The 26954-nt window shown below is 32.4% G+C and overlaps 1 protein-coding gene and 1 pseudogene across 1 annotated transcript; both read right to left on the reverse strand.

Annotated features, from left to right (window-relative positions):
- Positions 1–570: 570 nt before the first annotated feature.
- LOC132053262 (probable aminotransferase TAT2) lies at positions 571–4847 on the reverse strand. The gene is made up of 7 exons (XM_059445212.1): positions 4331–4847; positions 2899–3238; positions 2054–2272; positions 1754–1813; positions 1432–1587; positions 1255–1348; positions 571–863 (listed from the first exon to the last, which is right to left on the reverse strand). Exons 1-7 carry the CDS (start codon positions 4666–4668, stop codon positions 733–735), a joined length of 1338 nt encoding a protein of 445 aa, XP_059301195.1. The 5' UTR covers positions 4669–4847; the 3' UTR covers positions 571–732.
- Positions 4848–18122: 13275 nt separating this feature from the next.
- Positions 18123–19871, reverse strand: LOC132054765 (anthocyanidin 3-O-glucoside 2'''-O-xylosyltransferase-like; annotated as a pseudogene).
- Positions 19872–26954: the final 7083 nt, after the last annotated feature.

Consider the following 26954-nt stretch of genomic DNA (forward strand, 5'->3'; position numbering starts at 1 on the left):
ATACATATAAATTAAATCTTGAACACCCTTAGCGAAATTCTTGGCTTCGCCTCATTTTATATGTATGCAAAATGGGGACATCTTCCTCGGGCAATTCAAGTCTTTGATAACATTTTGGTATAAATGAGTTTAGAAGCAGAATTCAAGCTTCACAAATCTAACAAGTAGGAGAGACAAACCGTGCAAAAATGTCATTTCAAATCAAAGCGACTTCCTATATGCAATGCGTAAGATTCTCCAGCTAGTAAAATACAGATCAATTTACATGTATTCAAAATGTGGACATCTTCCTCGGGCAATTCAAGTCTCTGATAACACTTTGGTATTAGTATGGATTTTAGAAGCAGAATTCAAGCTTCACAAGTCTAACAAGTCTCTTTCTGGCTTCTTCATGTAGCGGAGGCAAACAATGCAAAAATGCCATTTCAGATCAAAGCGACTTCCTATTATGCAATGCATGAAAGCCCAACTAGTCAAATATTTTTAGATGTGTAGTTCAAGGTTGCTGTTATACAAATAGGTACAGAGGGAACAATATTGGCAGTTCAAATGTGTTTGTAACTTGCCATGTAATCAGCCTGTAAAATTACTATAGTCGTTGCATGTTCAAAAATCAATAAATTGCTGTAACTTGCACTATGATTATACAATTTATACTGTGACTTAGCAACTAACTGTAGCTGAGGTGCTCAGCGTAGAAGATCTATTACAAGGATTGCTTACTAACTGCAATCAACAATGAACATTTTTTTGATATGAATGCCTTTGACAGAACGACTTGAGCCTTCCTAGTGCTTCTTCAAGAGAAGACGGATCCGCTGCAAAGGTTATTCTAATCCAATTCTTTAGACCCACAGCAAGTCCTGCAAGTGTTTTAGTCAAGGTAAATCGCCTCGTTATTTGTATAAATGCTTACTCTTACATATTTGCAAACAATTGTCGTTGTTTCCTGAACTATATATTAACTCTTTTTCTGTTCTTCGGCTGATTTATGCAATGTTCCTTTTCTAAGTGACCATTTAGATTTTGTCCCCATTTTTAAAAGTTGTACAAATATAGCCGTTGAGACAGACAAAATTTTAGACCGTGGTCTAACATTTTCTCATACGATTTTTAGTTTGCTCAAAAAGATCGTGGTCTAAAAGGTCCATAAGTTGCGAGAGATGGTATTGGTCTCCATGCATCCTAAGTTGTGGTTTTACCTTTATTATTTCTAAGATTAATCATTTATTTCCTCAATTCTTTAGTTCTTACCTGGAAGGAGTATAACAGATTCCTCTTTCGCCAGTTTGAAACAGAAGTCAATATCGTCACTAATGTCTGTCAAAAGTGATACATTCAGCTTCACCTGCATATAATAGAGAAATTGTTTTAAAAATGAGAGCATATACTGGATAAACTTATAGGTGTTTGATTTATCTCACTGCTCACCATTACAGCCATTGAGCCTTCCGGTTTATGTGGGCAGCTAATACAAGGAATCTCCTTTATCTTTTCGCAACAAATGTCTGCAGTCCGCTTCAACAAGTTAACGGTCTTCCTGAAGAAGACATCTTCGGTTTGCTGAATAATGCGAGGGACAGCCGCCTACACATTAATGGTTGCTAGTATCAGGTAAGTTTACATGAGATTCAATTAAATGACTTTGCACTAATTGTATTTACGACTTATCATATCTTAAGCTACAATTCTAAGACGCCTTAGACATACACGTTTAACAAAAAATATGAGGGAATAGGGATAAAATGCAAACCTGTATAAAGGTAGCTGGACCTCCGCAAATGTCACAATACTTCTTAATGCGCTCAACAAACTGATAATCAAGATAAGTCAATAAAGAGAAAAAAATATATATGGAAGAACATCATAAACAGAGATATTAAGGGTTGTAATGGAATAATTGATCACTATGTTGCTCAAACTCTTCAAAAATATCGCTGGGTGTGTGTCTGATCCTTCAAAAACTATGCATTTTCGGAGGATCCGACACGAATACGGCAACATTTTTGGAGGGTCCAAGCAGCATAGCCTAATCATGTTGTGTAGTACAAACCTTTGGGTTTTTGAAGGTGCCATTGGGATCATTTGTGACAAGCCAACCGAGGCGCCAGCCAGGGACTAACCATCGTTTAGACAAAGAACCGAGAGTAAGCACGGGAGCAATGGCTCCAAAAACTCCCATAGGCACAAATGGTTTAGCACCAAAAGCAAGATGCCCATATACTTCATCTGCGATCACTATGGTCCTAAGCTTCTTTGCAGTTTCTGCAATCTGATATTAACACAAAAACAAAATCTCATAACTAATACAGAATGCAAAAAGGAAAGAAAAACAGTAATCGAATCTTAGGTTCAAATCCAGCGGACGCAAATAACAGTAGGTCTTTTCTTCGCATCTATCCAAAGCCTTGGTGGATAGAGTTACTCGGAACTTGTGTTTGGGGGAGGTATCAAGTACCCCGTGGAATTATAGCCTGTTTGGTCAAGCTTCTGGATAGCTAAAAGTGCTTTTTTTTTTTTTTAAATTTTCAATAAGTGCTTATTCTAAAGAAAGTTTAGGTGTTTGCCTAAGCTTTTAGGGAAAAATAAGCGCTTTTGAGTAGTAGTAGAAGTTGTTTGTCAGAAGCTAAAAAAAATAGCTTTTCCTCACCACTTTTGGAACATTAGCCAAGCACAAAGTACAGCTCTAATATTGACAGAAGTGCTTTCACAAATTGATTAGGCAAACACAAACTGCTACTCTCCAAAAGTACTTTTTTGAAAAACACTTTTGACAAAAGCACTTTTCAAAATAAGCATATGTTGAAAGCTTAGCCAAACACGCAAATTGGCCCGGACACCACGGTTATTAAAAAAAAGGTAGTAATAGTTGTGTGGAACAAAAGCAGTAAGGACAACCTCTTGAAGATGCTTGTAACTATAAACATTTCCACAAGGATTGCCAGGATTTATAACAACTATTGCAATCGTGTTACGATCTGCTAGAGCTTCAACAGCATTGAGATCAACCTCCCAGCCCTTGCCTGGAACAAGATCAAAGTATCGAACTTCGATGTGTCTAAAGGCAGCACAAAGTGCATAAATTGGGAAACCAGGCCTTGGCAGCAATATGTTAGAACCAGGGCGAGCCAAAATGGACAAGGCTATTTCAATGGCTTGGGTGCAACCAGCTGTGACATAAACATCATCTGCACATAACTTGTCTGGAAGTTCACGGGATAAATAATCTGCGATCGCCCTGTTCGATCAAAAAATATTCAACAAGAAGTTAAAATTAAGGAACCAAGTAGTAAAACATAAGAACAGAATAACTTCATTGAACATTCTGAAACTTCAAATCAAAAAAAGAAAAAAGAAAAAAGAAGTTACTACCTCCTTATCCATGTTATCTGTGAGAAGTTTTTTGCAGTCTTAACTAAGAATGACATGTAATAACCTTCAATAAAAGAGTATTTGTCTAAACTACCATTTATCTCTCATTAGACGTCTCACTTAACTAACATTTTAATGTTGGGAACAACATGGGTAGATTCGAAAAAAACAATGAATAACTTCTTGTTTTTCTAAAACGCCAAATACTTCGAAACAAATTCAGATCACCAAAACGACTAATATTTTGGGACCAGAGGAAGTAACAGTGCCTACACATTAACAAGAAACACTCATGTCTTGCCTATTTTAACCTCTGCAAACTGACATCGTAAGTGAATTTTTAGACCATCAGGTTACCTAAAAAGATAATTACTCGGACATGTAAACATTCATAATAGTGAGATTAGTAACTTAAAAATAAGACATGTCACCTACTACACCATGTTAAATTATACCGATACTATAAATCTTTAGATTGTCGGTGTATATATAGGTTATATCATATTTTCCTAGTTCAATAAGTTTGCAACAAAAAGTGAAGGAAAGAACCATGAAGTCTCCGATTAAAATTCCACGGAAGCAAAAACATTAGGTGATTTCTTCCTATCTGTTCAAGCCATGGTGGACAGAGTTATCCGATATCTCTGCTGATGGGAGGTAGCATGTACCCGTGAAATTAATCGAGGTGCAAGTAAGCTGGACCGGAGTAATAAAAGAAAAAAAGAATTGAGGTGATTTTTTTGTTGCGGAGTCATGAAATCTCAGGTTTAAATTTCAGTAGAAGCAAAAATACTAGATAATTTCTCCTCATCTGTCCAAGCTGGACAAAGTAACCCAATACCCGTCTTTGGTGGAAAATAGCAGGTATCCAATGAAATTAGTCGAGTTACATGCAAGCTGACCTGGCATAGAGTTATAAAAAGAAAAAGAAAATAGAATGGAAGTGAGTGTACATTACTTTCTTGCTTGAGGAAGGCCAACAGTTGGAGAATAACCATTGAATTTTTGAGAAGTAAGAGTTTCAAGAACAGCATCCTGTGCAACAGCAGGTGAATGAAAACAAGAATATGCTGTAGGGTCACCCATTCCCAATGATATCACTTTCTTCTTCCTCTTCATATTCTTCTTCAGATTGTTGCAACCATTTTCTTCATCTTCATCATCAGTTGCTGTTTCAATATTTGCCATTAACAATCCAAGAATGCCTTTGATTGTGATATTGTTTGGGGTTTCAATTTCTTGGTTGTTAACTCCGTCAGACAAATTTGACTTCACCATCACCCCATTGGTCTCCATTTTCAAGTTGAAACTTCAGCTCAATTTGAAAGTACTCTGAATTCTGAAATTAGAACTTTGGTTGTTAATTTTTGGGCTTTAAATAGAGAAACAAAAATGATAGTTGTAGCCTTGTAGGAATAGAAGTGTTTTGTTAAAGGCCACTCGTTTTTTAGACTTATAGAGCCTCACGCTCCATTTTATTATCATCTGGTATTCTGAAGTTTACTCATCCAATTAATCTGATTTTTAAAATTCTTTAAGTTTATGGGTTTTATAACAATCTCAAATTAATATATAATAATAATAATAATTGGGTCACAATTAAAAATTTATAATATTTAGTATTTTTAATATCTGAGTTCACATCCTTTTAAGTTTTGGGTTCCTATAGCAAACTTAAAATAATATATAATAATAATTGGGTGAACTTGTAAATTTATGGCTACATCTATCCCTGCTTTAATCATCCGAAAGATCACTGGTCCAACTAATTTGAATTCTTGCTATAGAAATAAAGTGCTCCTTACCAATAGGAATGGATTCAAGATTTGAACTTCATCGGTTTGAGTTCGAGATTTGACTACAACTCATGTCAAATCTAGTATATTCAGACTAACCCATACGTTACATATTACATATATTCCTATCTACTAAAAAAGGTTTTCATTTTACTTTCGACATCTCTAATTAAAAATGAAGAAATCTCAATCATCCGGTCTTCAACAATTTAAGAGGACAATAGTTGAACAATATAAGTACTTCTTTTTTGTTTTTTGTTTTGCATGGATGGTTTGAAATATTAAAAAAAAAAAAAACATTTTTAATAGAAAATTCTGTCAAAAATTTGCTTGAACTGAAAAAAGATCCGTGTTCTAACCGGGTCCCACTTTGGTACATGTCGGATCTGATGCTATGTGGTCGAAAGTTCCCCACGCGCCAGGATGAGAGCTATAGACTCCTCGTGGTGTTGAAAATTATTTCATTTCTTTTAATATTCTTTTGAGAAAAAAAGTTGACCAAACATTTTTAAATAAAAAAATAAGTTTTGCAAAAACTAGGAATAAATATCTAGTGTATTTTTCAATTTTTGGAAAGTTGTAGAACTTTCTTTAATGATTTTGAGACAAACGCCTAACTGTTAAGCTTGGATGTGTTAAACAACGGAGACACAGATTAGGCACGTTTTATAGTTATATTTATTATATAACTATATAGAAGCATGAGTTGAAGAAGTGGATCGTCGACCAACCAAGGGCAGTTTGGTCAAAGCACTTGCCATTAAATAATTTCATTAGTTAAAAGTAGAATCTTACTGTAATTTAATATTAAATATATTCATACCTTCCCTATTTTACCCCTGCTTATAAAAATTGCATCATAACAGATGATGTCATTTCAAATGGCAGGTATTAATTATGTTTTTAGCCATGTCACTTTTACACTCTTTTGACTTTTCACTATTTTATCACGCTCACATAATTTCACTTCTTCTTGATTTCATTCGGTCCAAATTGTGGCACATATACGGTATCAAATTATTCACTTTTTCAGTATTTTTAATGATTTTCACTTCTCCTTGATAATCAATATATAGTGGGATATTTTTATAAAATATATCGTGGATTAACTTTTTAAAATCCAAATAAAGCTTTACCCTTTTAATAACTAATTTCACTATTTTTATGAACTAAATAAAACGTTCACATGTGCCTCTTTTGCAAAATATTTTTATTATATAATTAAAAAGATTGTAATCTAACTTAAGAACAAACACAATATTAGAACAAAACATCAAAATCTAAAAATAAAAAAAACATTAATACAAATATGATTACTTAGTTATATGTATCTTTAATCTATAAAAAAAAATGCTTTATTATCGAAGAGTTCTTAAAAATGTAACAATAACTACTCTTTTAGCTTTACTTGATAAGTTTTTGGTGCAAGATTCATTAATTTTTTGCTTCTTACTCCCTCCGTCTCGAATTATCTGTCTTGATTCTCTTTTACATGCCCTTAGAAATATTAATTATGCGGGATTTTAACTATTTTTATATTGGTATTTGAATAACCATAATATCACCCCATAATTGAGGTGTTTATATTTTTCAAGAATAATTACTACCAAAAAGCAAAATGAAAAAAAATATTTTTTGTCTTGAACTTCTAAAATGACAAATAATTGGAGATGACTATTTTTAGAAGTCATAACTGGAGTAGTACTTATTTCAATTTGGGAACAAGACGCCGAAGGAAAAACTTGGTGGACAAAAGTAAATTTAAACTACCAAGATAAATACTTTGTTTATTGGTTTATTGGTAACAAGTTGACATGCATATGCTAAAATTGGATTAACGGATGGGAAATGGTACGGTCTTAATTTTATAGTTAACGGCTTATACACGGATAATAGCGGGGGACGGTTTCCTCATTTTTCTTATCGGTTAAACACGATACATATAAGTTAACCCGTTAATAATAATTAAATTATAAATATATCCCTATGTATATAAAGTACTAAAGATTAGAAATACTAATCTTTGAGCCTAAAACTCATTTTTCTTCCCACAACATGGTAGCAGTTTGTCATTTCCTTATTGCTTTTGCTTGTTGTTTGTTTCTTATTATCTCATGTTACCAACTAGAATCATTCAAAACATTTTTACTTTCCTTGGATGTTTCTCCCCTTTTCTATGGTGAAGATGAGAACGAGATAGAATTACTAGTGGTTGTTTGAAAGAAATAAGTTTCTTATGGACATTGACACACTCTAGTATGAAAATCTCATACTTATCATTTCTTAAAGCACAAGTTTATTTAATAACGATACTTTAGTGAAAATTTAATTCGTATTTTCAATAATTTAAAATCATGTGTCCCAAACTCAAGAATACCCACCATGATGTAATACATCCATTTAAATCTTGCGATGTGAAGCAAATAGGGTCAAATGTGAGTTTGCAACCTATACGCTATCAATATTGAGCCTTTTGTGTTTTGATAATTTTGTATTGATGCAAATAATTCACATCATATAGAACCAAAAAAAATCTCATATACTTTATTGATGAACCGATAAACCGACTAACATCATAACCTACCATAACAACAATCCATTCTAATAAAATCGATTCACCACACCAACGATATCTTATTGGTTGGTTAGCGTTTTTCATGAGATATTTAAAAAACCGATATCTATACACGGCCTAGCCACACACACACTTTAACACAATTATCCAATCCAAACCGATAAGCACCCCTAGTCATAACAAATACTGAGAGACGGATGGAGTAGTACTTATTTCAATTTGGGAACAAGACGCCGAAGGAAAAACTTGGTGGACAAAAGTAAATTTAAATTACCTAACTAAGATAATGTATTTAACTTTGTTAAACTTGAGCTTTATGCACAATTAAAGGTAACAATGGTTGACATGCATATGCTAAAATTATAAGAAAAAATACTTGGCATAGCTACCTCTAAGACGTAATTATTGATAATAGCTACATTTTAATTTATTTATTTTTAGTAACTACAGTAATTTTGTAAATTATCATTCGTAACTATACCAAATACATTAATAAAATATAATACTATTAAACAAATAAAAACGAAAGGTGTAACAATTAATAGGGCAATTCGCAGGAATGCCCCTCATTCGGGGTGGTCTTCAATTTTTGCCCCTTAAATTGCTGGTCTTTAATTTTTGCCCTTCGAGTAGAAACCCTGAGGTTCTGGGTTCGAACCCCGGCTCCGGCAGAAAAATAAAAATAATTTTGCAAAGCAAAGCTTGGGAAAGTTATGCCGGATCCGGCATAAATTTTATGCCTTAAGGCAATTTATGAGGCAAACTTTTATGGCTTAAGGCTTAGTTATGCCTTAGGCAACCTCTGTCGGAGACAACATAAGTTGTCTTAAGGCATAACTAAAATTATGCCGGATCCAACATAGGTTGTCTTATATTTTCGGCCACCTTTTCAAGCGAAGGACAAACTTAAAGACCACCAATTTGAGGGCAAAATTCAAAGCGCAAAAAAATGCAATTAATACGTGACACAACTAACTCAACTGCACTACTACTACACTCTCTACATCCATCAATTGAACACTTCCGCTAATTTTAACAACAAATTTCTACAGGTATTTTGTCAGCCATGGCGTCGCACAGCTACAACATGCATGGCTGCTACTAACAAAATAGCCGACTGCATTACTTTTAACTATTTACCAGTACCAGCTTTTGTAAATATATAATATTAGTGATATATATATATATATATATATATATATATATATATATATAGACAGTGTAATCATCAATGTAATAGACAAATAACATTTGTGTATATGTATTAATGTTCATCTGTATATATGCATAGACAGTGCAAACTTATGTATATTTATTAGCAATATAAAATATAATATACTATCACTACCCAATACATAAATCTTTACAATTGTACACAACTACATACACATAGATACACTACATAATCCAAAGTGTTGGGCCCGTCGTCGCGCGCGCGCATATCTATCTTCGATAGTATATAATCCCGTTTATATATATATATATATATATATATATATATATATATATATATATATATATATATATATATATATATATGCGCGCGGCATACGCCATCTAGTATTGATAGTATAGTAAGGTCCCGTTTAGTATATATATATTTATATATAAAAATCTCTTTTTAAAAAATATTTTCAAATAAATATTTGGTTAGCAAATTGGTACAAATTTTCAACTCCAACTTGTGGTCTCTCCACAATTTTATGTACATATTTTTCAGACCGTGGTGCACGTGAATGCATCCATCAAGACGTAAAGTCACATGTTTTTTTTGTCTTCCAAGTTCCACCCAATGTTTAGTATTCTTTTTGGAGCCTTCATTAATTCTGATTCGCATCATATAAGATGCATTAAAAGGGGAAGAGCTTCTTACCTAAAAAAATTCAATTTCAGAGCTCAAATACGAGATCTCCGAATAAGGTGAAAGGACCATATTCATCCTATCACAATTTTTTATGGTGATCCCTGAGTGTTTAAATATATCATCAGCTCAAGATGATTGAACTTGTCTTAAACTAATGGGCGAGTACCTTAAAAACGGATGTGGATCCAATATTTTGAATTTTATGATTTTAAAATATCACTTCATTGTTTATTGAGTTATTGTGATCAAAATTTAATATTTATATATTTTTGGTAAATCAACATTTCGACCAAAGCAACTAAATCCATAGTACTTTGTAATAGTGATTCTGTTTTAAAGATGTTACGTGCTACAGATGATTGGTTAACTAAACTACAAATAATTAAAAATTAGCGGATCTGACACTCTTTGGTGTGAGGCCATATCTCTTTTGATTAGAAAAAGAACATACAAAGTTTCTCTGTCAATTTATGTGTCCATCTAGATTAAGGCACGTAACTAGCATGGTTTTGTATGACCAAAATTCTTTTGAGGGGTCTCTCACGCACTGTTCGAAATTTAATAGATAATTAGCCGGTTTCTATTCTTCGCCATTTAATTATTACTTTCTCCGTTTCAATTTAAGTATTTTACTTTTTTTTTTGTCTGTCCGAAAAAGAATGTATTTTTTTATATTTAATAAGTTTTCCAATTTCAATAATCTACGTAGCAAGTTTAAGACCATAGGATTCAAAGGTCTACCTCACTCTGTTTTTTAAATTATGTATGCAGTCAAACTAATACACTTAAATTGAGACGGAGAAAATTGATTTTTATACATGTCATGTTCGAATTTGCAACGTGTACGTTTAACCAACATATTACACGTTACGGAATAAGCAGGGTTACTTTAATTTTAGAGTTTTGATGACTGAAACTGTATCCAAGTTGTCTACGAAACGATCACTGCCAATAGATGAGTTGGCTTCTGATATGTGTTTAGTTGAACAAGTAAAAATGACAAAAAAAGAAATTGTACATGACTTTTACATGCAAAACACTTCGAGTCTTTTGGCAGGAGCGGCTCAACACTATTGTTGGCCTAAAGTTAAACTTCGATGAAAGGCCTTAATATTTTTATTTAAAGAAAAAATTATATAATATATAGTTTTTATTTAAAATTTATTTTTATAGTATTTTGAGATGCAAAGCTATGAATAATATTATTATATTCGATTTCTTCTAATAATTATTTTTCAATGGATAATATACCTAATCCATTCAATCTCTCTTGAGACCTGCTTGATCTTAAGTCAGATTTTTATCAATTTTAGTTTTGAAAAACTTCTTTCCGCTGAGGCAACTTACATGAACAGTTAACATTATTCTATAGGCAATATAGGCATCTGAAAAAAATCAAGTCTTTTTATCTGATTGAGTATATCGGTTAAAGTATTAGCATCTATTTGTACTATCTCCCTTAACACTTTTAATTCGGAAAATAAGTCTAAATCGTCAATAGCAGAGTGACTATTATATTTCAAAGAACATCGAAGATAATGATCATGAATTTTATCATGTTTAATTCGTCGGATATGTCCGTGCATGATCGGATCAAATTTTGCAACCATTTCAATTAGAGCTCATTTTTTAGATTGTATCAAAGCATCATTTTTTCTTTTTCTTTTAAGTTTCGAATAGCCTGATTCATATTTTCTAATTGACATATTTAAATTTTAATAATAATAAAAGAACAATATATGCCTACATAATATAAATCTCAAGCACAATAAACTTTAATTGAAAAAATAATACTAAAAAAATGAAGAAACAAATTATGATTCAAGTAACTTTGATCTCAAAATAAGAACTTGTTGCTTCATAAACTTTCAATAATGCTTGATATCCAAAAAATGCAGATCAATAATTTCTTTTGACACACACTTTTCTCTTGCTTGTTTCAAGAATAATATTGCTAAAGAGACATTTTCTGAAGCTTGAAGGAACAAAGAAAATATTAAAAGAGAGGAAGTCTGCGTTGATATTTAGGAAAATGAGTGAGTTTTGCATAGCCTAAAAAAGGAAATGAAAAGTCTTGCTTTCATTGAAAAGGTAAAATGAAAAATTAAAGATTACTTTTTTACTTCCATTCCATAAATTCTTTGTTTACATGTTGCAAACTTTATTTGAGGCCCCTTTATGTCAAATCAAAATACAAAAGATACATTTTTTTGTTAGTGAAAATCTATAGTATTTTTTTAAAAAATAAAAGCTTATACTACAACTATTGTGATATAAAATGGGGCCTTCAAAAATTGGGGACTTAAAGCCCAAGCTTAAGCAGCTTTATGGAGGAACTATTGCTTATGTGGAGACAGCTTGAGTATCATAAGCTTAACCAACAGAAAATTTTCTGGTCAAGGAAAAGAGAAAAGGAAAGCACAAATCCTACATACAGTCACCTAAAACTGTAAGTAGGCGTTTTGTCATGAAAACCAAATATTTTTCACTTTATTCAGAATTTTGAAATATGAGTTGAAGATGGAGTTGTGTTTGGTTCAGTTGGTTTGGTTATAGTTTTTCTAATAAATATTTGGTTGTTTGAATGTTATAGTTTTTTAATAAATATTTGGTTGTATTTGAAATTTCTTGTCAAAGATTTTTAAATAAAGTGGAAAAAAAAAAAATCCCACAAGAAAGTGAAAAAACTCTCCAAACGGGTAAAGTCCTTAACCAAAAGTTGGTGTTTGCTTGAACAACTAACGAGAAATTCTTTTCTTGGTAAAAGTCATTCAGATATTAAAAAGTGTCACTCATGTAAACTAGTATCTTTCGGATGATTTAACCCAAACACAATATACGTAACATGCAGTGCTATTGTAAAGCCTTGCTATCAATATAGTTTTTTTTTTTTTTGGAATTTTTACGCGTTAAAGTACATTAGTGGTAATACTACCTTTTATTTTAAAGCGAATACTTTTCTAATTTAAAAAAAATTTAACAAATACCTAAAATTAGCACCTCCAATGTATATCCCCTTTTAATGGTAACAATATTAATCCCACAAGAAAGTGAAAAAACTCTCCAAACGGGTAAAGTCCTTTTTTAACCAAAAGTTGGTGTTTGCTTGAAACAACTAACGAGAAATTCTTTTCTTGGTAAAAGTCAAGGGGAGAGAGATACGAAAAAATAGTGTCATGTTCATGATAAACTATTATCTATATTTTGTGATGATTTAACCCAACATAATATACGTAACATGCAGTGTTTTGTTTGTAAAGCCTTGCTATCAATATAGTTCATGGGGTTTGATTTTTTTTTATGCTTCAAATACATGGGTAAATTGCCCTTCATTTGGGGTGGTCTTTAATTTTTGCACAAATACATGATATTTAATATAAAATACATGAGTTTGATTGGAAACGTCTTACGTTAGTTATCTTTATCAAATACACGTAAATAAAAAACGTTTAAAAAAGCTAAATTTATTGAAAACGTCAAATACATTGGTTGTTGATTAATCGTGTTTGTTTTGTCAATGTATTTTTCGAGTGTTGATTTAATTTGAAATTTGAATTTTTACGTTTTGAATGTTGAAGAATACGTGGAAGAAAGAAACGTGTAAAAAAAAAAAAATTTTGCGGAAAAGAAGGTAAAAAATATCTTAATTTCTCATTTAATTTGACCTAAAAATAAAATGTTTCTTTTTTACAGTTGCTCATGTGTTCTTGCAACAAATACATGCGAAAACATACACAAATCAATGATTTTTAGCTACGAATGGTAATATTTTACAAATGGTAGGAAGGCTACTGATAAGGTAGTCATTTGAGAAATTTTACCTTTTTTTTTTAAATGCGGATTGCCCTTCATTTGGGGTGGTCTTTAAAAATTAAAATGCACTCAATAAAAAAAAAAATTCACAATGCAGAATTTTGTAAATGCGTGAGGGCGATAAGAAAGAAAAATTTAAAGACATTTTTAAAAATTTGGGGGTAATCCTGCAAATTGCCCAATATAATTTAACCTATTATAGCTAGCGGTGTCAAAACTATTTATAAAATTGACCGAATTGAACTGATTTACGTTATTTCTCATAAATGCATCAGTTTTGGTTTGAGCCTATAACAGTACCAAATAATGAATTAGAATAAGTTTTTATTTTCATATAAAGAACCGAAAAAATGTGAACCCCGGGTCTACTAGATAATGTGTACAAAAATATCATATGTGTAAATTAAAATGTGACACTTCACTCCATTGTTATACGAGGAGAAAGTAGAAGGTTACGTTATAGAATAGTAGTTCTCAAATGGGCCTGTTGTTGGGCCTCGAACAATAAGATGCATCAGAGCGGGCTTGGTCCATTTCTTGTCTAACCAGATTCTTTTAGATTATGATTGATAAAGATTATCAATTTACTATGTAAAGGAACACTAATATAACTAGAGTGCTTACATAAACAACTATAATCTCTAGGCTTCTAACCAATTATAGCTACTGTTTTTGTAATTATAATTCGTAACTATGTTTTATTTGTTTCGCGTGTATTCGGGTGTATTCAAATACACAGTTCCAAAATACAAGCTAATACAAATGTATATAGATTAGTCAAACAACACATACAGTCAGCTACTCTACTTTGTCAAAATACAGTCAGTCAAATACATATGTATATAGATCAATCAAACAACACATACAGTCCAATAATCCAATACATCTAGTTTGCCCAAAAATACAATCAGCCAAATACATATACCTTATAACTACGAGTTGTAAATACAAACACCTTATAGCTACAGTTTGTAATAAAATTAAAATGTAGTTTTTATACTTAAATACCTCTTATATGTTAGCTCCACCATGTACAAATACCATATAACTATACCTCTTTTTGTGGCTAGTATAAATTAGTGCTCATGTTAATCTTAATCTTACATAATAAACTATCATAGGCCCTTGTTGATTTCTTTTCCAATACCAGGTAAAACCAAGAATATATATGAACTCTATAGCATATAACACGTCTAGTTTCTTCTTTAGGTTGTTTCTATCACAAGGTCTTAGCCAGTTGTTACAGACTTTCAAATGAAAGAATTTCATTTTCATAAGCATTTCGCGAAACAACAATCTTTGGTAGAAAACATACTTGTAAATCGGCTCTCTCTAGTAGTATGGAAACTTTGTGGAAAGATTCTTTTACACTATCAGCATGTAGAAATTAATTAAACTTTTGTCGCAAAGTAGAAGTTTCTGGAAAATTGGGGTTGCGTGTGTAATATATAGGAGATGGAATGGCTAATAAGTCTTCCAAGTTTTTGGATAAACAGATACATGATAGAGAGGTGAGTCAGCAATTCTGTACACGCAAGAGTACCAAGATGAGGATAAGAAGTCTCACATTAAGACGTCTCTACTTGTTTGCAGACGAGGAGGATCAAGTTAGCAAAATGAGTTGGCAAAATAAAAGATTGACGACAAAGAGGAGTTTCAGGTTATGAGAATGGGGAAATTCTTGATAGGGAATGAGTTCTTTTTTAGTAGGTCTTATACCACTACACGATGCAAATCTAAATTAATTATACTTCAAGTCTCATCTTTGAATTTTTGCAAGTCTACACATGTGACAAGCTTTGGAGTAGGGGGTATTTGTAGACATAAAAAATTTCGTAGATTTAAAATAGGACTCTACAAGACGAGTCCAACCCATCTCAAACTCTAAGATCTGTTAGGATTTCTTGAAGTATATCCCTATCCTTAGTAGCAAAACGATAATATAAAAAATTAACTCTATTTATTCTTATTACGTACATGAATTCCCTCTCTCAAGTCCAATTCACGCACCACAGGTAGTGTCTAGCTATTGCCCAAAAAATCAAACAATTAAGAACAAGAATAAATAAGCAACCCAAAGATGGAAATTCAATAGATATAAATAATAATCAAACGTCAACTTTTGTGTTTGTGTCACAACCCTAGAACTAAAGAGTTTAGCTCCACATAGACATGAAGGAAAACCAACAAATCATCCGAATAAAAACGTAAAAATAAGTATTACAGAGAAGAGAAGATAAAACCCTGTAACTACGGCCTTCACGGCGGCTCCAAGCTCTCTCTAGGTCCAAAGTTCTGAAATCTGGATTTCAAGTTATCCAAAGTTATGTAAAAATCTGTCTTATGGATTATTTATAGGCGTAGGAAAAAGCTCAAACGAAATAAATGAGGGGAAAGGGGTCAAATATACCCTTCTGCTTTGTTTTATTAGTTAAATATCTTGCTTCGTTAGTGAAAGTTAACAAAAATACCCTTGACGTCTTCAAACTTCACACTTGTGCCCCTATTTTGATGGAAATCCCCAAATTTTCTCAAATTACCCAATTTTAAAAAAATTATCCACTTTTTTTTTACCCGCCCCGCCCGACCCGCCTATTATCATCATTAAGCCTTAGCTTCATCTTCTTCCATGAAGAAAAAAAAAAAAGAAGCAAGAACACGCCCAAATAATAAAATCCCAAGCTCTAGTTGTATCTCCATAATCCTCAGTAATACAACCTAGCTTTACAAGCCCGCGGTATGCAAATAATATGCTTACCTGCTGTCCATACTCTTGCCAGTAACACTATCTACAACACTTGACTTTTGCATGTGAGGCTTGGCAAGACTAATCAGATCAGATACTCGCATTCCTCCTTGGACTGCCAAAGACACAACAACGAAATTAGAGTCTTTACTTTTTAGGTCAATGAATCCGATGGATAGCAGTAACATTTTAAAATGCATTTTCATTATATTCACATGAGAAGAACTGCATCTATCGGTACTTTTCCAGTAGTTTTTTGAATATTTAAATTTTGGGATTTTATCATTTGGGTGTGTATTCTTGCTTTTTTCTTTTTTTCTCGTGGAAGAAGAGGTTTCAGAATTTGATGATCATGATAAGGCGAAGAAAAAAAAAAAGTAGGTAATTTTTTTGAAATTGGGTAATTTGAGAGGATTTGGGATTTCCATCCAAATGGGGGCATAAATATGAAGTTTGAAGACGCTAGAGAGGTATTTTTATTAACTTCACTAACGGAGGATATATTTAACTAATAAAATAAAATAGAAGAATATATTTGACCCTTTTCTCATAAATGAGTTCAAAAAGAATTGGGAGAACTTTTAGTCCGAAAATATTTCATGCGCCGCGTTGCGTACAGCTTCAATTTTCGTTGCTTTCAGCCAAGCCTCGCGTCCACACTCAGTTGACGCTTGTCAATTTGATTACTGCCAGATATGTGTTTCAACTTTAAATCTCAATTCCTTTCTTCCTTTGATGTCTCTTATTTGGCAGACTTGTCTTTTCTTGTCTCCCTTCCTCTTTTATTTTCATTCTTTTTTCTTCCACAATTTATTCATATTTGCTTCAAATTTCTTCAACTTCACATCGCTTTATTCCTACACAATAAAAATATAATATTAAGCACAAAGTCATATAATTAATAGACAAAAGACGATTAAAAGTATTATGAGGCAAACAATGAGTAAATATAGATATTTTTGGCCGAACATCAGCTACTCTACCCTAAACTCTAGCTTATGCCAAAGGGACACATGTTCTCTTGAAAGGCATCTCGAATATCCCATAAACTCTTGGGTATTCACAAAGAGATCAAGACATCAAATATTGTCTTTCAACTCAAAATAGCAAAGTGCTGCCCGACATTCTTGGCGATCAATTACATCTCAAGAAGGTCCAAATCATCCTACGTTCGGGAAATACGCTGCTAACGGCCCTCAAATTACGGAGAAAATTTAGGAGAGAATAATCCAGGGATAAACATAATTGTACTCGCACCGTTTATTACCCAAATATTCTTGTTTCTTCATATTTTGTATGTGGTTGCAGTTTATTTTCCATGTACGAAAAATTTGTTGCAAACAAGCTTATTTGCCTTCTGTCTTCTGGTTGCTGTTTCAACATTTTTGAAATCAGCAATGTTGGTGGGTCAAATTTTCAAAGAAAGGCATGAATGGTCTATAATTTTAATTTTGTACAGTAAGAAAACCATATTTGAATGTCTTAAGTAGAGATTTTGAGCATAGTAGCATTTTTTTGTGGTGATTTTTTGCTAAAATGGTTGAAGGTTGGATGGTATAATATTAAGACTGCCCAAATAGATATAGAGTTAGAAGAGCAAACTCATCTTATATTCACTTTTAAACCTTAGATTGGTTCCTTAGATTGGTGGGGCCAATTCCAAACTATTTTATGACGGTAGTGTTTTATACACGAACTTCAACTGATTTTAGCGGGTATTTGTTATTTTCTACCAGAAACATGTATTGAATAACTCTGTCCACCAAAGTTTTAGCTGATGAAAAAAGATAGAAAATTGTTATTTTGCAAATCATTCTGAAATACATTGGACTTTGCAGTATGATGATGAATAGAAAGGCCAGTCGTATGAATATGTTTCGCCTTTTTTTTTTTATGTAAAGAACCTAACTTTATCAAGTTAAACCCAGAAAGTTAAAGCCAAAGTTTATGACTAGCTAACAGAAAAACGATCATGATATTAATTATATTGCGACATACACACATCATACAATACAATACTCGAAGCATGAATAACACACTAGCAAAGGATACATAACACAGGCGGAGCCTAGTGTTCAAGATTATTTAACAATAATACAGGATCTGAGCCATAGGTACTGAATTTTGTTGAACCCGTAAGTAGACTTATAGCTCTACCCTCAATATATAACACCCAACAAATAGTTTAAAAACTTCTAGAGCTTGTGCAAATTATTCATGAACTCTTCAATATAACCACTCATGAATCCAGGCCTTGTTAGTGTCTCTTTCCACTTGACATGATTTTTCTTGATCAATTCACCTAATTCACTCCCTTCATCCATCACACTTCTTATAGTTTTACACAAATTCTCTTTTGTGAACCATCCATTTTCATCTCTTTCTACTTCAACAGCAACTTTTAACTCATTCGCCAAAAGCCTAGTGTTCAAGATTTGGTCACCCAAATGTGGTACAAGCACAACTTGACACTCATTCATTAAAGACTCCCACATTGACCCAAACCCACAATGGCTCACAAAACACCCAATTGAAGAGTGATTCAAAATCCCAATTTGTGGCACAAAATCTCCATATACTATTCCTTTTCCTTTATTCCTCTCTTCAAATCCCCTCCCGTGGCTTCCCGATCGTCTTGACACCTAATGGAGGTTTTACCGCGATCAAAAAGGGTAAATTTGTTGACTCAATTCCTAAACGAGTTCTTGAACCGACCGCTCCTTTTCAAGAACTAATTGGCTCCCCAAAGCACGAACGGGACGGACCCTGGCCTCGAACCGTTGAGCCAATTAGCCCATTTTTCATCTAGACGATCTTGTGATGATGGTTCGGGCAGTATAGGCCCGGTTAGAAACACGGGCTTGTTATATTGGCTAGACAAATAGTCACAAAAAGGCCCTTCTAGTTCCCTACATGTCCGAATGGATATAGCATCACATCGCGCCAATCTTTGTTGTGACACGGTCAAAAAATGTTACACCACTACCATATTCTTGAAATACAAAGAAAAGTCCACGTGCTTCGTGTTCGCGGAGCACTACTTGTGACGGAGGGTACCCTTTTGGCGGCTTCATCATTTCTTCAACAGTACATGATTTTCTCGCGGGGACTAACGCGATCGCGATGGATGCTGCACATACGACGTTGTAACATACGGTCTTGAACCCGATTTCAGAGGCAATATCCGGTACCCAATACGCGAAATCGTAGAACACAATGTCCGGTTTTAAATTCGCGAGTAAGATTTTGATTTGATCGCGCATTTGGTCTAAGGCCGTGGCAAGGTGACATGTTAGGAAAATGGGCACATCTGAGGCTGTTTCTGTGCCCAGTGGAAGGCCATCAACATGAGGAATTTTAAGAGAATGAAATGTGATGAGATTTGGATGAAAATTGGTGTTTTCAACTTGGATTTGAGCCTTTTTGGGACATAAAAATGAGATTTGATGACCTCTTTTAGCTAGTTCATTTGAAAGATGGAGAAATGGGTTTATGTGACCAAGTGCAAACCATGGGAACATTGTTATGTGTAACTTTTTGTTTTTGTTTTCTGACATTTTTTTTTCTTGAATCTGAATCTTAAATTTGCTGCTAAGGCAGTGGATTCGATGTCTATTTATTGATGCATTTTTTGATGTTTTGTGGAGGAAAAATGACTACAATGGTACTCTATGATTGCGGGGTAAGTTGAAATGGTTCCTCAACTATAGTTTTGAGTAGTTTTGGTCTTCTAAGTTTGTTAAATGTGAGCATTTTTTGTTGCCGTCAAACATTTAACAAACTCTGATCGTTCTTTTTTATGTGAACTATGAAAAAAAATAAGAATTACTAGAAAAGTCTCGTCAAATTTTAGAAATAGGCCAAAAATAATAGAAACTTCAAAAACTGCACCTCCAAATATGAGTTCATGCTTAAAAAAAATACGGTTCGGTAAAATCTAGCAATCAAAGCATATTAAATATTTGATAAAATAAAAAAGGATCATTTTGACAAACATAAAAAACTACTAACTGTTGATGAATATATTCAAGGGGAAATTTCACTTATACACAATTTATGGGTCAAAATTACATACTCCTAGCCCATATTTTAAATTGCAAACCTACAGCCCAATATTTTATGGCCCAACTTGAATATTCAACTTTATACAACAATATACAATTTTATACGCGCAGGTAGAGATCAATGTATCAACCTATGTTATAAAAGTGTAGAATAATGTATACAAGAGGTGTTCATACACACTTTTACAATATTATATAAACTCTGGAGGTGTTTATACATGATTATACAAATTTATACACAGTATAAAGTGTGTATAAATGTTTTCAACTAGTATACAATATTATATAAACTCATACAAGAGGTGTTTATACATAAAAGGAGTTTATACATAATGTATAAGAGGTGTTTATACACATTTCTACACCGTATAAAAGTGTATAATAATGTATAAAAATGTTTATACACATTTTAAACGTTTTTTTTAGCAACCACTAAGAAATTTCGTGGGATATTTATTAATAATAAACAAAAGCAAAAACATAAAATTCAAACATAGAAATCCAACAGTGGCACCAAACTAAGAAAAAGTGGCTAAAGCATGTAAAATTTTTTTGGCTACAACGGGTAATTAGTTTACCTAAAGTGATATGCAGTGATATTTTCCCTATATTCAAGGGATCATCTTACACCTACCTCCATACATAGAGGACTGTTTTTGTCATTTTCTCTTTTGTGGAGTGTTTCACTGTGTTGCTGAGGCCTGAGAGGAAAACTTCGACATAACTAATCAAAGATATTGCTAACCATATCCGCATTATTTATTGTGTTAATTAAGTGATTTACTGAGGTGATAATTTATATTGATTAAAATTATGGTTAAGTAAGAAACGTATATATGAATACATAGCAATTAGCATGTATCTATTGTGTTGAAGTAACAACAGATGTGAAGTTTTTGCAACCAAAATTAGAGCTCTATCACCTACCAAATTTTTCTTATAATGATGGTGTTTCGTTAAGCTTATAAGTCGATCAAATTAGCTTATATTTTATGATTTATTTAAGTGTTCGATAAACACGAAAAGTGCTTATAAACCAAAATAAGTTACAAGTCATAAGTTGATCAACCTCAACTTATGATTTTACAGCTTATAAGCATTCTAGGTTTCACGAGTTTACCGTTTGATTAGCTGAGAAGAATACAAGAGCATTGAAAGCTTTGCCCAAAATGGGCGGGCAAGGTCTTGAATGGCAAAAAGGGATTGGAATCTTGCCTTTTTGTGAGCTGGGCCAAGCTGGAGGCTTCAAAGTTGAAAGGAATGGGTTACGTTTGTTTGTGTAAATGTCAGGGCAAAGAGGTTTAGGGAAGGACATTAAAATGAGAGATTGAGCTGGGTGAATGACTGAATGTTAGTGAAATTTGGACTGAGTTTGTAGAGTTAGGGAGCTAATATGACAATTAAAAAGGCGGCCAAAGTTGTCTTTAGAAAGTAGCCCTTTATACTTCTTTGCAGAAATAGCCCATTAAACCCATTTGGGAATGAATTGCTTTTCAATTAATTAATCAAACTTCTTAACTTAATAGAGTAAAATATTCATCTGTGAAAATACGCTAATTATAGTAATTAAATCGTAAATGACTTTTAATTTGGCAATTTTAAATAAAAAATACTAAGTTAAACACTTATTTTGAACATAATTAATACTTGAAATTTACGTAAAATGTATACATTATATATTAGGATATTTTACAAAATGAAATGGCAAAACAACTCCAAAAACTAGTTTAGAAAGTATTTTTTCCTTAATGAATACGTATTTCACTCTGTTTGAAATTCAAGAAGTTTGACTAGTTAATTTGAAATGTAGAGGGCCAAAATTGGGTGTCAATAGGATGTATGCCGGCATAAGTCCCGGGTGCAAAAGCGTAAGCCCCGGACGTAAAGGCGTACGCCCCGGCATTAAATTTGATTTTTATTTTTTTAAAAGTATTTTTTCATTTTATTATTGGTATAATGATTTTTATAATTTATGTTATAATGTTTTAATTTTGTGGTGATTCTTCCCAAAATATATACATAAAGAAATCAACTCTCATAGAAAATAACACTGGCATAAAAATTTTTTTTAGATGATTATGTCTGAAATTAATATGATGGAGATTTCATAGCACTATGTTCATGAAGCAACTCTATCCATTTTTTGCCATTGCTCTTACTCTTTTTCCCCTTCTTCTTCTTTGAATATATAAATAAAAGTCAGTGCAAATATTAGTTAAGGGTGGGAAGGACCAATAGATATGGAGAATGATGACGAAGTGAATGAAGATTTCACTTTAAAGATTATCTAGGCTATTTTATCATTTTTTTTTTTGGTTACCTTTCTCAAATAATAATTATTTTTATATTATTGATAATTTATTTGCAGAATTTGAATGAAAATAGTACTTTTGCTTATTTTTTAGTTAAAATTATAAAATTGAAGATACACGAGACATACGCCCCGTAGATCCATGGGACTTATGCCCCGTGTCTCGAGGCTTACACCTCGCCCCGAGCTGCGTAAAACGCATCGCCTCGCGCCTCCGCCTCTTAAAACACTGCCTGCACTAGACCTTGGTTTCCCTTTCTCACTTTTCCAACTTTCATAGTATTTGATTATGTTGTTCTTCTCCAATGCTTAGATAGAAATTATATTTGTCCGTTGAAAGTATGAATGTGTTAAATACAATTATGTGTTTCTCTTTTCCTACATCCTTTTTTGTTTTAAATTTTGTGATTTCATGTCCAGCAATTAAATTAATGGTCCAACTACCATCAACAATGCAATGTTGAGATTCGGACTTGAATAATTTTCATTTGAAATCCGGATAAAGACCATCAGTGATCTTTGTACCCCAAACCAAAAGAAAAAATGAAAAAAAGAAGATGAGACGAGTTTACTTAGCTGAGAAGAATACAAAAGCATTGAAAGCTTTGCCCAAAATGGGCGTGCAAGGTCTTGAATGGCAAAAAGGGATTGGAATCTTGCCTTTTTTTGAGCTGGGCCAAGCTGGAGACTTCAAAGTTGAAAGGGATTTTGGGTTACGTTTGTTTTGTGTAAATGTCAGGGCAAAAAGGGTTAGGGAAGGACATTAAAATGAGAGATTGGGCTGGGTCAATGTTAGTGAAATTTGGACTGAGTTTGTAGAGTCAGGGAGCTAATATGACAATTAAAAAGGTAAAATTACTCAAATAACTATATTATGGTAGTTTTCTATCATTTATAGCAACCCTTTTAAATATTATCATTTGTAGCTATGTTTTCCCAAATTAAGGTTTTTCGGATGTATTTGATGCGTGTAAATTCACAGAAACACAGTAAAAAAGAAAACATATCCCTTGATTTTAGGCCATAACGATGGGATCATTTAATTAGTTATTAATTGGTATTTTTTACCATACTCTTTAACAAAATCAGATTTTAGAGTTTTTTTCCATAACCGTTTTCTATTCCTTCATCCAATCTTCAACATTCAAACGTAAAAAATCAAAAATTCAAAATTTGAAAACATTCAACAGCCAATGTATTTGAAGTTTTCAATATTGATTTCGTTTTTTATTTACCCATGTATTTGATAGCATAACTAATGTATTTGAAGTTTCCAATCAAACTTCATGTATTTTATATTAAATATCATGTATTTGTGTGAGTAACAATTTGCATCACCCATGTATTTAGTGGTAATGTATTTGAAGTTTTCAATATTGATTTCATTTTTTATTTACCCATGTATTTGATAGCATAACTAATGTATTTGAAGTTTCCAATCAAACCCATATATTTTATATTAAATCTCAAGTATTTGTGTGAGTAACAATTTGCATCACCCATGTATTTTGATGGGATTAATTTGAACAAAATACATAAATATATAGAAAACTTACCATGTATTTGCGTACTTTGTGTATTTGAAACTAGATGGTGATGGAATTAATTTGAACAAAATACACAAATATATAGAAAAAAACAAAAATACACCACCAACCACAACAATTGGTAGTTATATCATAGAACATACACAAATACATATATTTTTCATCTTCTCAAAACCCTAAAAAACTTTCTCTCTCCCCTTCTCTCGTGTGTGCAGCCATAACCACCACCACGGCCTGGAGCAAAAACAATCACTTCCACCAAGTTAATTTTGTGGAAGAATAATAACACAAATAGTGAAAATTTCACGAAACAAAGAGATGGGATAGGACGTGAAAGAGGCCCACTTTGACCACATATGCCTCGAATCGAAATAACCGTACTGAAAATACCGTTTCGAATTGCAATATCCCAAAATGGAAAATCGAATTATTGTGATTTTTAATAATTCACAAGGCAATAGAATCTGAGGTGACGACTGATGTCTTTGGAACTTTAAAAGAAGAAAGAAGAGTACTTTAAGGGTTTTTTTTTTTTTTTTGCAAAAAAAAAAAAAGAAAGAATACAACGAATATTCTTAATTGGTGAGAATGGAAGTGAAATTTTTGCAGAAGGGTGAAGAGAGGAAGAAGACGACTATTTAACTGGGCATTCACAGATTCTTCCCTTTTTAAAAAGGTAAGAATTTATGAAAAAGGAGAGAAAATGGTAATGTTTATTAAGTGATTAATATTGTTGCCATTAAAAGGGGATATGGGATTGGGGTGCTAATTTTTAGGTGTATTTGTGAAATGGTAATTGAAAGTTACTGTGTAGCTATAATAGTTAAATTAGAAAAGTATTTAGTTGTTATCAGTAATTAAAATAAAAGGTAGTTATTACTAATAATGTATTAGAAGTAGCTATAACGCGTAAAAATTCCAATTAAAAAGGTGGCCAAAGTTGCTTTTAGAAAGTAGCGCTTGATACTTCTTTGTAGAAATAGTCAATCAAACCCATTTGGGAATGAATTGCTTTTCAATTAATTAATCAAACTTCTTAACTCAACAGAGTAAAATATTTATCTGAGAAAATATGCTAATTATAGTAATTATCAAGTCGTAAATGACTTTTAATTTGGCAATTTTAAATTAAAAAAATGCTAAATTAAACACTTATTTTGAACATAATTAATACTTAAAATTTACATAAAATGTATACATTATATATTAGGATATTTTGCCAAATGAAACGGCAAAACAACTCCAAAAACTAGTTTAGAAAGTATTTTTCCTTTATGAATACGTATTTCAGTCTGTTTGAAATTCAAGAAGCTTGACTTGGGTGTCAACAGGGCATACGCCCTTGAATTTGGGGCGTAAGTCCTGGGCGCAAAAGCGCAAGACCCGGGCGTAAAGGCGTTCGCCCCAGCGTTAAATTTTATTTTTATTGTTTTAAAAGTATTTTGCATTTTATTATTGGTATAATGATTTTTATAATTTACGTTATCATGTTTTAATGTAGTGGCAATTCTTCCTAAAATATATACATAAAGCAAGCAACTCTCATAGAAAATAACACTGTCATAAAAATTGTTTTTAGATGATTATGTCTGCAATTGATATGATGGAGATTTCATAGCACTATGTTCATGAAGCAACTTTATCCATTTTTTGCTATTGCTCTTACACTTTTTGCCCTTCTTCTTCTTTGAATATATAAATAAAAGTCAGTGCAAATATTTGTTAAGGGTGGGAAGGACTAATAGATCTGGAGAATGATGACGAAGTGAATGAAGATTTCACTTTAAAGATTATCTAGGCTATTATCATTTTTTGTTGTTACTTTCTCAAATAATAATTATAATAATTATTTTTATATTATTGGTGATTTATTTGAATTTATTTGCATAATTTGAATGAAAATATTACTTTTGATTATTTTTTATTAATAAAATTATAAAATTGAAGATACACGAGACATATGCCGCATAGATCCATGGGACTTACGCCCCGTGTCTCGAGGCTTACAGCTCGCCCCGTGCTGCGTAAAACGCCTCATCTCGCGCCCCGCCTCTTAAAACACTGCCTGCACTAGACCCTGGTTTCCCTCTCTCACTTTTCCTATTTTTAATGGTATTTGATTATGTTGTTCTTGTCCAATGCTTAGATAAAAATTACATTTGTCCGTTGAATGTATGAAATGTGTTTAAATACAATTATTATTAATCAGATGATTATATGGTATGCTTGTTGTGGTTGTTATAGAAATCTATACTACTATACTGCTATTGTTCAATACGAAAATCGGTGAAGAGTTTTTGTGTTCCTGAGAGAGATAGAGATGAATGTCACTCCATGTCGCTCCAATTTCATGAATTTTTTATCCTTTTGTCAAGCAACGCTCTTTTCCTCTGGCTTCTTCTTTTGGAATCTCTTAAATTACCTTATGCATTTTATTATCTGATATGAATATTTATGTTTTTGAGCAGGTCCCACAAAACTCGCTTAAAGAAAATTAATAATATTGTTCATATGCTCTAGTGCGTTTGAAAGTTTTAAAAGAACTCACTTAGATATGTTATGTTTCTCTTTTCCTACATCTTTTTTTGTTTTAAATTTTGGAATTTCATGTCCAGCAATTAAATTCATGGTCCAACTACCATCAATAGTGCATGAGACGTTTAAGTTGCATTTTTTTTTCTTTTATATATTGCATGTACTTGCTATATTGGTTATTTAAATTTAAGTCTAAGTAAAAAGTGCTATTCATTTTGCACAAACAATCTATTTGTTTTGATTTATTCTTTTAAATTTTTGTTTTCTTTTTCTTTGCGTGGGTAAAGCAGTTAGAATCTATTTTTAGTCTTTTTATTGTGATGCCATCGTG

This window comes from Lycium ferocissimum, chromosome 4 (assembly GCF_029784015.1).
Source record: "Lycium ferocissimum isolate CSIRO_LF1 chromosome 4, AGI_CSIRO_Lferr_CH_V1, whole genome shotgun sequence".
In the NCBI taxonomy this organism is placed as follows: Eukaryota; Viridiplantae; Streptophyta; class Magnoliopsida; order Solanales; family Solanaceae; genus Lycium; species Lycium ferocissimum.